The sequence below is a fragment of the Mycetomoellerius zeteki genome, unplaced genomic scaffold (assembly GCF_001594055.1).
Source record: "Mycetomoellerius zeteki isolate Tzet28-1 unplaced genomic scaffold, Tzet1.0 scaffold182, whole genome shotgun sequence".
Lineage (NCBI taxonomy): Eukaryota > Metazoa > Arthropoda > Insecta > Hymenoptera > Formicidae > Mycetomoellerius > Mycetomoellerius zeteki.
Window position 1 is genome coordinate 1002308 of NW_017256778.1, and position 15000 is coordinate 1017307.

General features: G+C 34.6%; 1 protein-coding gene across 2 annotated transcripts; it reads left to right on the forward strand.

The window, feature by feature from the left end:
- Window positions 1-10377: 10377 nt before the first annotated feature.
- On the forward strand, window positions 10378-14506 carry dbo (Kelch-like protein diablo). 2 transcript variants are annotated; one of them, XM_018446391.1, is made up of 6 exons: window positions 10378-10740; window positions 11889-12263; window positions 12345-12660; window positions 12731-13428; window positions 13541-13883; window positions 14047-14506. In XM_018446391.1, exons 2-6 carry the CDS (start codon window positions 11947-11949, stop codon window positions 14236-14238), a joined length of 1866 nt encoding a protein of 621 aa, XP_018301893.1. In that variant the 5' UTR covers window positions 10378-10740; window positions 11889-11946; the 3' UTR covers window positions 14239-14506. The 2 variants fall into 2 exon arrangements, with proteins under 2 accessions (XP_018301893.1, XP_018301895.1); XM_018446393.1 differs by lacking the exon at window positions 10378-10740 and adding an exon at window positions 11029-11095.
- The last annotated feature ends 494 nt before the right edge of the window (window positions 14507-15000 follow it).

Sequence of the window (15000 nt, forward strand, 5' to 3'; positions counted from 1 at the left end):
ATAAGCGTTACAACATTATTATAAGCATGTTTTACATACGAGTCAATATTTTTTAATTATCTTGCTGCAATCTAATGTAATATAATTAAATTATTATATTTTATTTTGTGTATGAATTTAGAGCCACAATTAACAATTAATTATTGTATTACATCGTCAGTGAACACTTTTGAAGCTTGAGAGATTTATAATATTGTTAGTGTGCCTCGCATATTTTCTTTCGTTAGAATACTCGAACAAACCTAAAAATACACATATAGAATTTATTATATCTTTTTATGATTCATTATAAGTTCATATATTTAGAGAGAGAGACAAAATTCTCTTGTACAGAAAATATTACAGACATTATAAAACTATTTGGCATTTGTAATATTGTTAAAGGAGGAAATTACGATTCCACAAAATATAGATCTAATCATAGTTGGATAATTGTTTACGTAGAAACGACCCCTTTCATGCTATCTATCCCAGTAGAGAAGCTTCAATCAACGATCGCGCCACATTTGCCACCCACATCACCCTCGACTCTCGATTTCTTTGTGACAAGGTGACGTACTGTTTCCACAGTACGTTGTGTACACATCAATTATTTGACTTGTTACAAAGAGACTCGTGGGACTGAGACGCGATATCCTGACACAACGTGTGCCGGTACCTTTTATTAAAATTGAACCTCGATCCAACCTATAGTTGTCGATGTAATTTTCCCCAATTGTTCCTATCATAAAATACGCGATACAAAATAAACGCGAGGAAATAAATTTATTTAGCTCTCTTGCATACATTTAATATTTAGTAGCATTCTGTGTAAAATGGTTTGAATAATTTTATTTAATTATATCTAAAGATATTAAATAACCAGAAAAAAAGAAACAGAAAAAATAGAAGGTATACATTTTTGCGATAATTTAATTATGAGTAAATAAATATGAAAATACTCTTGATTCCATATTATATATTGTGTAATATTATAATAATTGAATTATTATTAATAACAATTGTGCTGCATGGTTGGACCAGTTAACAATCGTATCCAGCCAATAATTTATGGGTAAGGATATACTCTTTTCAAAAGAGATGAAACCAGATACCGCCTTTTTATGTTTATTACAGTAATTGAAAATTCCTGCTACTTGCAATAAGTCACAATACGATATTGAAAATGTGCTGTTATTACTGTCAAGAGTGCGCGTATAGAAAAATGCTCTTACGCAATATATTAAAAATTATACTGAATGTTTCATAACATGCGGGCATAACTTCAGAAATTAATTTAGGACACACGAAAATATAAACATTCATACACTGAGAGAAAAATGTACTAAATTTTAATAAATATTTATTCAAATAGTGCCAGTTGAATATTTACTAAATGTAAACACATATCTATTTGGTATAAAAATTATTAATTTGATTAATCTATTATTATATTTTATTTAACAAATATTTATTTTCCGTAAAATAACATTATTATTTTTTAATACAAATAGTTATTTTCCGTAGAAATGTATTATAATTTGTATTATAATGTTGTACTATTCAAACAATTATTTATTAAAATTTAGTATTTTTAAATTTTTAGTATTTTTAGTATTATTAGTATTTAAATTTTCTCTCAGTGTATAAACATTTGTATATACGACTTAAACTCTGCTAAAGAGATATATTTTAATAGCACAGCGAGTTTTTATTAAATTTTTGTTGCATAATAAATTATTAGAACTATATGTACATTTTACTCATATCTCGCATGACAATACGCAGTCACTCGTATTCTAAACGTTTTTCGCGACGTATCTAAACTAAAAATTACTTGTAGGAATAGATAAAAATTGAGAGAAAATAATATAGTAATGTACATATACATAAACAAGTAGCTGATATATGTTACATTATTCATAAATTTGTAACGGAACAACGCGTATCGTTATTATTCGGAGTTAGTTACGTATCTTATAGGAATCATTTCTGCACCTGTACAGCACGATCACATTCGCCTTATATCACGCGAATGATCAAAGATAAAAAATAAAGTATGTCTTTTCCTCTAGCTCTCTCTTCTTCTTTTGTAATAATAAAAGCATTAAATGCTCAAGTCATGCAAATGTAAAGTCCATCCTATCGTAAAAACATTCAAAGGCAATCGCATTTATTTCGCGGAATATGTTATCTTATATTAATATTAAATTTGTTTAATTCTTTGGATAGAGAGAGAGATATCTCAGGTTCTTGTTCGAATTACAGTACCTGGATGTACTACTAGTATCTAGGTATACCTACTAGACCATATACGTAGCTATTCACCTCAAGATTGACACGATATCGGCGACGCTACACAATCGACCGATGGCACTATGCCGCTTTATTCCTGCGACATACAATCCGTCACACGTAGGCTCCATCAAGGAAATTAATAAAGCCCGATAAGTGATCATTCTTGTGTCTATACTTCGCTCAATGCGAGCTCGCCCCTTGGGCTCTCTCGTCAGCGATAATCTGCTTCTTTTAATCATATTGCGCAAGCACACGTCGCTCCCAGAATGAGAAACTGACGGACTGGCGTTTGTAATCTCCATTATCATTATGCGCGACGCGACGTGCGGCGAGCTTTGCCGGGTTCCAGTTACTCTTCCTTTTCTTCCTCTTTCTCTTTCCTCCCGGTTCTCTTTCAGCGATTTCTAAGGAAAATTTCAATCGAGACCGGTTGTTACAGCGATGTCGCTTTCGCACTAATAAGCCGCGTGCGATGTACAGGTGCACGCCTCATAATAAAGTTGTTTCGCGTGAAATTAATACACGCAATATGAATAATACGAACGCGCGACGTGATTATTATGTGTAATGCATCCAAATTTTTTACGCATATTATCTTTGCGTAACTGTAGCCGAAAAAATAAGACATGCGCAAAAAAAATCTAAGCCTTTATTAAAACTTTTAGCTTACGCCAAAGTGGAATTGATCGTTTTTGCAGCTGTATCCATGACAACGCACTTATTGTTCATTAATATGGAGTTAATAGAATTTGTCAGAATATGTGCAGGCTTCGTATTAACTTCTCGAATCGTTTAACTAAACGTAATAAAGCGAGCTTGCTTTTTATAAAAAGACTCATCGACTCATCAATTGTTTTAAAGTTCTCACTAAACTTAAATAATTAATAAAATATAAATATCATCGCTTTAAAACTGATAAATATGTGTTGTATATTATCTAATAAATTCATCTTTATTCTTTGCACTTATCAAACAGCTGCACGATTCTAGGACGTAAACGATATGAGTAGCATGTTACATTTGGTACATGAAAATCCCGCGTTGCAACATTCCATTTTAATTATCTGATCAAAGTGTTCTTTCGGGAGACCATAAATTTATTCGCTTAATCATTTCAATAGAGCTCTTAGTGTTCACATAAGCCTGAACAATTTATCAGTATATCGGCGAACTGTACAAGAATTACGGACGTTGTCGGCACCTATGATCGTCGAGAGTTTAACACATCAACATTCTTGAACTCATAAGATCATTTTTCTCTCGTTCTTTCTCTCCCTTTTCCTCTTTCGGCTTTATAATCATGACGACTTCCGCACGGATAATGATACTCACGAAAAATGCAAATGATGCCTGTCTTCGGACAGACTCGCCGCGGAAACCTGGTAACCGCGTTTAAGACTCATAAAATTATACGGTTCTTGGTACTTGCGTTTTGAGACATTGAATCAAGCGCATTCCCAGAGAACATTGAAAGAATACTGTTTGCCAACCGTATTTATACATTGGATTTGTATATTAAATGTATTATTTCATTCGTATCATATCTTCTTCGTTTATGATATAATTTTCTATCATTTATATTAGGAATGTGATTTAGTTTTGATTTTTTTTCTCAAAAACTGATTTATTTAAACAACATATCATGTAAACGTTTAATAACTGTTGTACGATCAACATTTAATTCTCTGGCAAGTTTTGAAGTGGATAATGCTTGCAAACCTGCATTTTCCAGCTTTTGGCGTTAACATTGAAATCACCAAATTTGAATCAACAGAAACAATATTCACATATTTTAATTGATGGAGCAACATCACCATAAATTTATATCAGAATTTTATGATTTTCAGCCGCCGTTTCCTTCTGATTAAAAAACAAAAGCAACGCATGCCGAATTAAATACTCTTTAGGAAGCTCCATTTTTAAAATGGTATAAACACGATGTTTACCGTGTCCATTGTTAGTAAACGACTAAATATCATGGAGTAATATTAAAATATTAAGAAATAATAGCTGTGATTGAAATATCTTCGACGACACTGATATTAGTGTCGTCTCTTGCAAAACCCTCAAAACTAAATTACATTCCTAATAATAGAGAAAAATCTATTTCGATTTTTTCTATTATGATTCTCATAAAGTTTTAAAGCTCGTAAAGCAAAGAGATATTTTTAATAAATTGGATAAATAAATTTCCAATTTAAAACTTTCAATGCATTGCGTGTGATGTGACGCATTGATACACACACACATGTCTGAACACACGTTCGCAGTTTCACAAATTCAAGCGGCGACCTACACGAAGTGATTGCGATTATGTTCCGCGATTTACATCGAGCTTTTCTGGCACATCGGTGTCATTATTATTAAGTCCTTCGAGGACGTCGAAATTAAGAACGTGTCTCCGGCACGCGAATGTGGTGTACGTTTCACATGTGTGCGTGTCGTCTTCGCATTTTTCTGCACGAGAGCACCTCACGCATTTCTCTATCTCTCACCTGCTGCTGCTCTCGCTTCCGTATCATTTCTCGACGCATCCACACGCACGTACATACACACATATACAGTGTTCGTCGAACTGGACTATCGATTACGCTTTCGCGTCAATTACACGTTTACGGTGCACGCTCTCGTTTCGGCCGATTTCGCGTCCCGTGCCGTTCGCACCTGATTGCCTCATTGAGGAATCAAGGGAGATCTTAAAACGCGCTCGTCAAGTAATGCGAGATAAAGAACCGTAAAAACACGATTACGAGAACCGTATACACGAAAATAATGTTCTAGTAAAAGTCACAGTAAAACAGTTGGAAGATTTTATGTACGAAAGTATTATTGTAATTATCAAGGATATTTAAACGCGCCGAAATTTAAATGAGCCAAACTCGTTAAAATGAGAAAGAGATTGTGCAATCTGGGAGCGTTTATATTAGATCGTTGCACATTTTATAGTAATATATTACAATATCAAACTTTTAAATATCAATTTTTAAAACGTAACAAATAATTAATTGATTACGTGTGAGCCTTATTTTACGCACATACACACACACACACGTATATACACGTATATATAAGTGTATATAAGTGTTTTATATGTCTATAGGATGTCTTAGTAATTAAAAATTGATGCACCTGTATATTTATACGCACACGATCAGTAAAGTGATATATTTACTTATACAAAGATAAAAGAATGAATATTAACCGCTACTGTGCGATGCAATACTGTATTATCTAGCTGTTGACAATTTTCTTGAAGTCATTCTTCATTACTTTTTCAGCGAATATTTTCTAATAACGTAGTAAGTTGCGATATAGAGAAGAAACATTTTCCACGTCAGTAAAGAAAAGTCACAGCTGTGGTCACTTACTACTGCAACGCGTTGTATAAAATATCTTCGACCGAGCAATTAAAATCGTATGACATTATGTAAATATTGATACGATAGACATGGCAAAACTATATATAACAGTGTATGTATAATTTGTCAATTACATATAGATTTCTCTGTTCTATAAATATCGTGTTAGGGTTGAGAAAAACATTTGGCGAGTTAGCGAAAAGCGTGCGTGTATAACAGATCAAATAAAGAATCAGAGAACACTTCACGCGAAATTTCGAAACGTGATTTACGCAACACGCAATATTATTGAATTCACATTGCGAACCCATAAAGGAAATAATGATAGACTTCATTTAAACAGAGCCAATTTCTGCCTTATAAAAATGCATACGGACTCGCGTGCAACCTATGGATAACACTTTCGCTGCAATTATCGTGAAATTTTCATGAAACTTATATATTGTGCCTACATTTGTAACACGTTTCGTCCGCGCGCACTTATATTAAGCACATCTCTTTCAGGAAGCCAGATGAAATGTAAAGTATTATTTGAGTTGGGACAACGTTGAGTCGAAGTGCGAGACGTCAATGCGCACCTGACTTCTGCGTGATGCAAATTGCTCGCGTTAATTTCCCAACGGGAATCAATAGCAACACCTGTGCAGTTTCTGATATCTACGCTAGTGACCCTCGAATGATACAACCTACGACGTCTAATTAATTGTAAATTGTTTAGCCAACCAACACATTGCGGTCGTAAGCGCGAGTACTTTCTGCACTAATTACTTAAGTATTTACTTAAGGAGATTATGCTGCGTTTGCACTATATCTGTTCCTCAGGTGATTTATCATTTAGCTGAAAATATTTTAAATCGGCTACTTCTTTCAATTGTGATTGTTTCAAGAATTTAAAGTACGTGAAGCTATACAAAGGCATGAAATACTACGTGAAGTATATACAGGCGTTTAATAACATGAGACCTTCCCAAATGGGGACAATGACACAAATGAGTTAAGAAGGAGGTAAGAACTGGTCGATATGGCGGTTTTAATAAAAACACTCCAATAACGCGATTACTTTACAATAGCCGCGATCTTATCAATTTGCATCATCATTCTTTATTTTGCTTAGTTCTAAATTATTCAAATACGTATTTCTCGTGAAATTTCTGGACGTTACACATTGACGCATCAGAAATACGATCGTTAGAAAATAACGAAATCAGAAGTGTGAATTAACGTTAAAGATTTATTTATTTCTTATACTTAAAAAAATATATTAGAATTGTTAAAAATTATCTTTTTTTTAATTTGCACAAAGTTATATGTATACATATTGTACATATATACATCTTAAATAACGCCCACTAATCATATAGTGCTATTCTTGATAAAAAACTGAGTCGAAAAATCCTCTACCATTTTGCAATTTTTGCAATATCTTTTTTTACTTAATGAGCAAAATATCTAAAATCGATGCATAAGACAACTTTAAGATATCTTTAAAAGTTCTTTAAGAAACATCTTCAAAATATTTCACAGAGAATACTAAAAGATATCTTAAAATTGCCTTATGCATTATGATTTTATTTGTTTATTCGACAATCTTTACAAATTAATATCTTATTAACTATTGCATTTTCGACTCAGTTTTTTATCAGGAATAGCACTATATAATTAGTAGGCATTTTTTATTTAGGATACACCTTGTATATGGTAATTGTAATTATATTCAATATTTTGGTATTTGTAAGATTAATAGTCTCGTAACCCCCCACATTAATTCTAAAATTTAATATTAAAAGGTTTTATTATAATTTTTTAAGCAGTGTACTTTCTGTAGTATCAAAATACGAAGAATTAGAAGGAAAAAAGAAGTAAACGAGACATTAAACGAGATATCGATGTATCTGAATTCTAGATTAATGCGGTGCAAACGAGCAGCGGTTCTGTTGAACCGTGGTGTCGGAGCGCATTATCGCGTATTCCCCGTGCGACATTAACAAAAGTGACGTCGTCGCATCGCGCAGAATTATAACGTACCAACCGCAGTGAGAGACGAACAAGGAGAGCGTATTCTCCGGTGTACCGTCAATAAAGCCGTCGCGCTAATAATTATCGTGGCGGCAGAGTCTCGAGGGGCGTCATTAGGCGACAACGTCGCATATTGCGGCTTTTAATGTTTCACAAACGCTTTGCAGGTATGATGACGACGACGATCACAACGACGACCACGACGACGACGACGACGACGTCGACGATGATGTTGTACAGCGGCGACGTTTTATCGCTCGACTACGTACTAACGAACGGTGCTCGCGGTATGCACACGTGTCCCAAAGAGGAATATACGACCAAGTTATTTCGATATATGTACAAGTAATGAAACGACAACGGGTATTGTTATGCTTCGCGTTGGAAACGCGTTCGTGCATTACCTGTCATAGAGAAATAAAAATTATCGTGCACAACCGTCGCAGATATCGGCTATGCTCGATAATAAACGATAAGAAGTTGTACGTGATGCTATTTTTTTTCTTCTTTTTCTTTCCTCACGCACCTCCTTTTTCAAGTAGACAGACTTTTCCGATCACGCATCGTTCATTTGTATTCGTTCAGAATATGCGAGATAAGTGTAGACTTCCTCAACTTCTTGGTGAGATAAAGATTGCAAAAGAGGAAGAACCATTTGCTAAATTCTTTAATTTCTGTCTACGTATTAAAATGATGCAATTAAATGATATTTTTACTCTACACAAGATAGTATTATTAACACGAAATAATAATGAAAGTCAACGCTCTCTTCTTGTAACATAATTCTTGGAACGTTGCACCCTCTTTCTTGTTCCTCCATTTCTCCTGCAATAGACGCGTATGAAGAAACGATAAATATACGTTACATGTAATCAATGTACTTACATGTATGTAACAAATGTACATAGTAAAATATGATAAATACATAAGAAATGTGCATATATATATATATATATGCGAATGCATGTATAATTAAATTACTGTTATTTCTCCGTGTTGAAGGAATGACTGTGATGGTCAATATACGAATGATTGACGCTTTCACCGTTGATACTATATAGGTACTTTTATAAATCGCCTCACGTCTGTCGCAAGAACGATCTTCAGGTAAATTCGACTAACATGGTGGTGAAAGTATAAGAACGAAAAAGTAACAAAAAATTAAATAAGTGGTAGTAATAATATTGTACTACACGAGATATCAATGCCGCAAGAATTAATAATAAATCACTGTCATGTGTCGTACATTTATTCCAGTTGAAACCAAAACAAGTTAAATGTAATTGTTCTAATTTAAAAAATATATAACAAAATTATATTTATAAAAAAGAGCAAAAAGAAGAAATATCAATAATAATAATAATAAATGTATAACAAAGTTATATTTTAATTATGAAAGTCTGCTTATAAATAATTGTTGCAAAATCTAAATTTAATAAATTAAGCTTACACTTAAAATTATATATATATATACAGGATGTCCAGAAATTAGCGCATCAGAGTATCATAGCAAGATAGAGCGGACTAAACTGAGTCGAAAAATCCTCTACCATTTTGCTACTATCAACTTTATAGAAAAACTACAAGAAACAAAAATTGTTTATTTTTTTCTCACAGAACTCTAAGAATTTTTTCAGAATTTTTTATCATTATTTTAGCTATACTGCATTTTCTTATTTTTACCGATATGAGAAAATACGGTATTAAAAAATTCTGAAAAAATTGAAAAAATTCTCAGAACTTTATAAGAAGAAAATAAATAATTTTTGTCTCTTGTAGTTTTTTTGTTGATAGTATTTGAGTAAAAAATTATTGAAAACCAATTCAGCGATTTTTAGTAATTAATATCTCGTTAACTATTGCGAAAATTGCAAATGGTAGAGGACTTTTCGACTCAGTTTAGTCCGCTCTATCTCGCTATGCTATTCTGATGCGCTTTCCGGACACCCTATATAATACCCATATATAAATATTTATTTATAAATCATCTGTATAATAATAATAAATCATGAATTTATTATTGCATTATGTTCGAACATTTATATCGGCAGTTGAAAAGTGTGTTATCGACAATTGATAATATTAATACTCTTCTATTATATACCTTTCGACCTCTAGAACCCCAATGATAATTACGAAAATTTATCCAAAATCGATGGTGTCTTTTAATATCAACTATTGATTAATATATTTAATCGACGTTTAATTCGATCGATAAAATGTCTAATATATATAGTTTGTTATTTTGTTTTGATACATTAAATATAATTTTAACAATTAATTAAAAGTTTTATTTGTATTACCTAACACAATAATGCTTAATAAAATAGTAATTAAATTGAGGCTGGATTGTTCCACTTTTCGGTAAACTTCAGTTCTTATTCTCTTACTCTCTTATGCTCTTACTCTTTTAGTTTTTTGTTTATCCAGTAAGTAAATTAATTACTACATAGTTTATCGAAAGATGGAACAACTGGCCCTAAATGAAGATTTTTTTGGTAGAAATCTCATTTTATAATAATAAACTCGTCGGTAATGTCGCATTTTACCTCCTAATGATCGATTTAAACTCATCTCGAGAAACGAACGATTATCGTTCGATTATCGTTTGTTCTTGTTTGGTTTGAAATATCGAAAACTCGAAATAATTGACACAAGCAGAGAGAAGGGAGAGACGAGAGAAAGCTACCCTTTGACACGAGTGCGAGCCTGCGAGTGTGCTTCTCCTCTCCCCCTCTTTCCTATGGAAGTTGGGTCGAGGCGAGTTCATGAGCGGTTGGAGTGTTGGAGTACGCGACGTACACCGTGATGCATCATCACGGGAAAACGTCAAAATGAGAGCATCCTCGTGATAGCTTGCAGTGCAACGCGGTGCAGGTGCACGGCAGTGTTTTACCTGCGAAAGCAAACATTAACGGTGCCGTCAGCGACGTCCGATGTTACGCGACAGACAACCACGCTGATATAAAAACGCTACGGCGAGCCGAATTCGCAAACACAGCTTTGACAGCTTTATCTCCCTCTCTCTCTCTCTCCCCCTCTCTCCTCTCGTTGATATCGTCTGGCAGTTCGAGGAAAGCGAACAAAAGTGCGTATACGTAATCTCCTGATTTTTTATCCGATATATGTATTCCTCGCTGGCGAAACGCATTCGTCTTCGGAATCGCGCGATGTATTCTTTGCATCTTTGTTCCTTACGATCCTTTTTATGACGAGGTGCGAGAGTACTCCAGAATGCTGAGTGCTCTTCAGAGTACTTCAAATATGTGTATGAGTCATTTGTAACCTGTTTCGATCATGATCGCAATACACATGATAAACATTCAGTCTTACGTTATCCATTCCTTAAAATTTCAGTGAAAAGGTGTCGCCTCTACATTTCTCTTTATGTTTATTTGGATTTTGAAAGTGGAGTAGTACATGAAAATTTTGCAACTAATAGTGTATGTGTAAAAGTTTTAAATTACGAAATGTAATAGATATATGTTTGGAGATATATATGTTACAGAGAAGCATAAAGAGATAAGATACCGTCTGCATAAGCTATCACTAAGAAGGGTAGCTCTTATCACTAATTTTTAAGAACCTCTGAATGATTCATATGGTTATAAATAAAGTCTTCGTACCTCTCATAAAAGTTATAATAGATCTGTTCTTTTTCGAAGAATGTTTTTAACTGCTGTTTACTGTAATGTGCAATATGATCAGTGAGCTACATAATATAAATTGAATGCCTTCTTTATACTAAACTATTATTAAAACTGTGGACGAGAAAAGGAAGGCAAACAAATACTTATTTTTTTATTCTTTCCTTTAGTAGTAAAATAACATATTAGTGAATCTTTGACCAAAAAAATAATACAATGTTTGCATCAAAATGTCATTGTCCATGAATTAAAACGTTCCTACTCCTCGATGACTCGCTCCAATATATTATTATTATAGAACTCACTGAATAAGTTGGAGTGAGAGAAACAAAGTTTGTTTCAATCCAACTTATACCAACATATACCAATTCAGGATATTCTTCGAAAAAGAATAAATCTAATGTATTTTATTCTTCTTTTTGGAAAAAAAATAATATATATATATCTTTTCTCTCTTAATCAAATAATATCTCACATTAAATTATTTTAATTTATACAAGCAATAAAATAGTAATCATTAACAAATATTCTATTTATTTAAGAATGTGTATCGCACATGACATCATACATATGTATTTTGTTGCTATAGGGAAACTACATTAGGGGATCTGCTGCAGGCACATTTTGAGACCTGCGGTAGTTGGTGAATGGTGTTGCAGATAGATTCCGTGTGGGGCTGGGCGTCACCCCCGCTGCGCCTCCAGCTAGCCGGGGGGACCAGGGGTGCCTCGGGGAGAGCAGCTGCGGGCGCCCCATCCTCGCAGAGGATGGGTGAAATAGTCGTGGAACGCGCTCCCTCCCCAGCACGCCTCAGTCATACCTCTGAGAAGCATCCTCGTGCAACGCTAACTGAGCTTAATGTTCTTCGTCGTCATCGGGAACTGTGTGACGTTGTTCTCAATGTTGGTTCCAGAAAGATATTCGCGCATCGCGTCATCCTTTCAGCATGTAGCCCATACTTCAGGTATAATAGCACGAGTACAATCAATATTTTTTTATTTGTCTAATCTTATAACGAATGTTACATCTCTTTATTTTTTTTCAGGGCAATGTTTACTGGGGAGCTGGCGGAATCTAGACAAACTGAAGTAACGATACGCGACATAGACGAAATGGCTATGGAATTACTCATAGACTTCTGTTATACTTCTCACATTATTGTCGAAGAAGCTAATGTTCAAACTCTCCTTCCAGCAGCGTGCCTTCTTCAATTAGCAGAAATTCAAGATATATGTTGCGAATTTCTCAAACGCCAATTAGATCCATCAAATTGCTTGGGTATCCGGGCGTTCGCGGATACCCATTCGTGCCGCGAACTTCTGCGTATTGCTGATAAATTTACTCAACATAATTTTCAAGAGGTATATCTCGTGCAAGGAACATTGATTAAGTTTCTGATTTGAAGATACTTATTGCTTTTATATATTGTAGGTAATGGAGAGTGAAGAATTTTTGTTGCTACCTGTCGGACAATTGGTAGACATTATTTCATCGGATGAATTGAACGTACGTACGGAGGAGCAGGTTTTTAGCGCCGTGATGAATTGGGTGAAATATAATGTTACGGAAAGACGACAACATCTTGCACAAGTCTTGCAACACGTGCGACTGCCATTACTCAGTCCAAAATTTTTAGTTGGTACCGTCGGATCGGATCTATTGGTTCGTTCTGATGATGCTTGCAGAGATCTTGTAGATGAAGCAAAGAATTACTTACTTCTGCCGCAAGAAAGACCATTGATGCAGGGACCTAGAACAAGACCTAGAAAACCTACGAGACGGGGAGAGGTGTTGTTCGCAGTTGGTGGTTGGTGTTCAGGTGATGCCATTGCCAGTGTCGAAAGATTTGATCCTAATACTGCCGATTGGAAAATGGTCGCACCAATGAGCAAACGGAGATGTGGAGTGGGCGTAGCGGTATTAAACGATTTGTTATACGCAGTCGGCGGTCACGATGGACAAAGCTACTTAAATAGTATCGAGCGATACGATCCACAAACGAATCAATGGTCTTGCGATGTTGCTCCTACCACTTCCTGTAGAACTAGTGTGGGTGTCGCTGTGTTGGATGGATTTCTATACGCAGTTGGTGGCCAGGATGGAGTACAATGCCTTAATCACGTGGAAAGGCAAGTTAAAGAAAATCTATGTTAAAGAAAATGTTTGATATATATAAATATTAAAATAGTGCACTTTTATACCCGATGATATATACATGTATATGTGTGTGTAATTTTGCAGATACGATCCTAAAGAAAATAAATGGTCTAAAGTGTCGCCAATGACTACCAGAAGGTTAGGAGTGGCAGTTGCAGTGCTCGGAGGTTATTTATATGCCATCGGCGGGTCTGATGGACAATCACCCCTTAATACAGTAGAAAGATACGATCCAAGACAGAATAAATGGTCCCAAGTGTCCCCGATGTCTACGAGACGTAAACATCTAGGCTGTGCTGTATTTAATAATCTAATTTATGCTGTGGGAGGACGAGACGATTGTATGGAACTTTCCAGCGCCGAACGTTATAATCCCCATACGAATTCATGGAGTCCTATAGTAGCGATGACATCTAGGAGAAGTGGAGTAAGTTTGCATTTTGTTTTAAAACATAAAATATATGGAAAAGAAAGTAGAGGATTTGTCTGCGCACGAAGAAACTATTAATATCTTAGAAATTATTTTAGAATTTAAGCGTAGTATATAATGATGAGGTATCAGTTTTAATAATTGCTGTCATGGATTTCAGGTGGGTCTAGCGGTAGTAAACGGTCAATTGTATGCGGTAGGCGGATTCGACGGAACTGCGTATCTGAAAACAATCGAAGTATATGATCCGGAACAGAATCAATGGAAGCTATGTGGTTGTATGAATTACAGGAGGCTTGGTGGAGGCGTGGGAGTGATGCGAGCTCCACAAACCGAGAATTACATTTGGTAGCTCAGGCCCCCCTCTTCAGCCCAAATGGCTGAAACTCCTTTAACTCCTCTTACACCGATAACGCCAGTTACACCTGTAACACCTCCTGCTCCTGTATCGGTTCCTGTTATAACTAGTACTAGAAAACGCTACCGCCGATCGATGAGCATTATATAAGTAATGTATGCATTTTGTAAAAGACTTTGCCTTTCTCTAAAATTTCGCGCGAGAGTATCCCTCATCGACTTTCGATATTTAATTTATTACTTACATTTTTCTTTGTTCAATCTAGCACACATGTTATAGAAAGAAGATATTCGATTTATTGCAGTTGTTTCACATTTTTATTACATCATATTATTTCGTAAGAATCTTCATCAATGTTATTTATATTTTATTGAGTAATATAATACAAATTTCAGCTGTTTTAGATTTAAATGTCTAGACAAAGTATTCTTGGAGAAATGCTTCATAATTGTCATATACATGCAAAGTTTCAAACAGCATTTCATTATATGAAATAAAAGAAAGGCAAAATCTCTTCCCTAACATTCGCCAGAAACATATATGTTTTAAAAAGACATTTATAGCTTCCATTCTTAAATGATCGAAATAAAAGAGCTTAAGTTCTCAGTAGAGCTTTGATTTAACTACAAAGGGTCGTTTTTATACCCAACAATTTAAGAATGTAATATAAGACAATGATTTCTGACTTTGTAAGGATAGTCTGCTTTAAATATGTAGATATCTCCTTTTGTTTATAAGACTGAATTTTAATCAGAG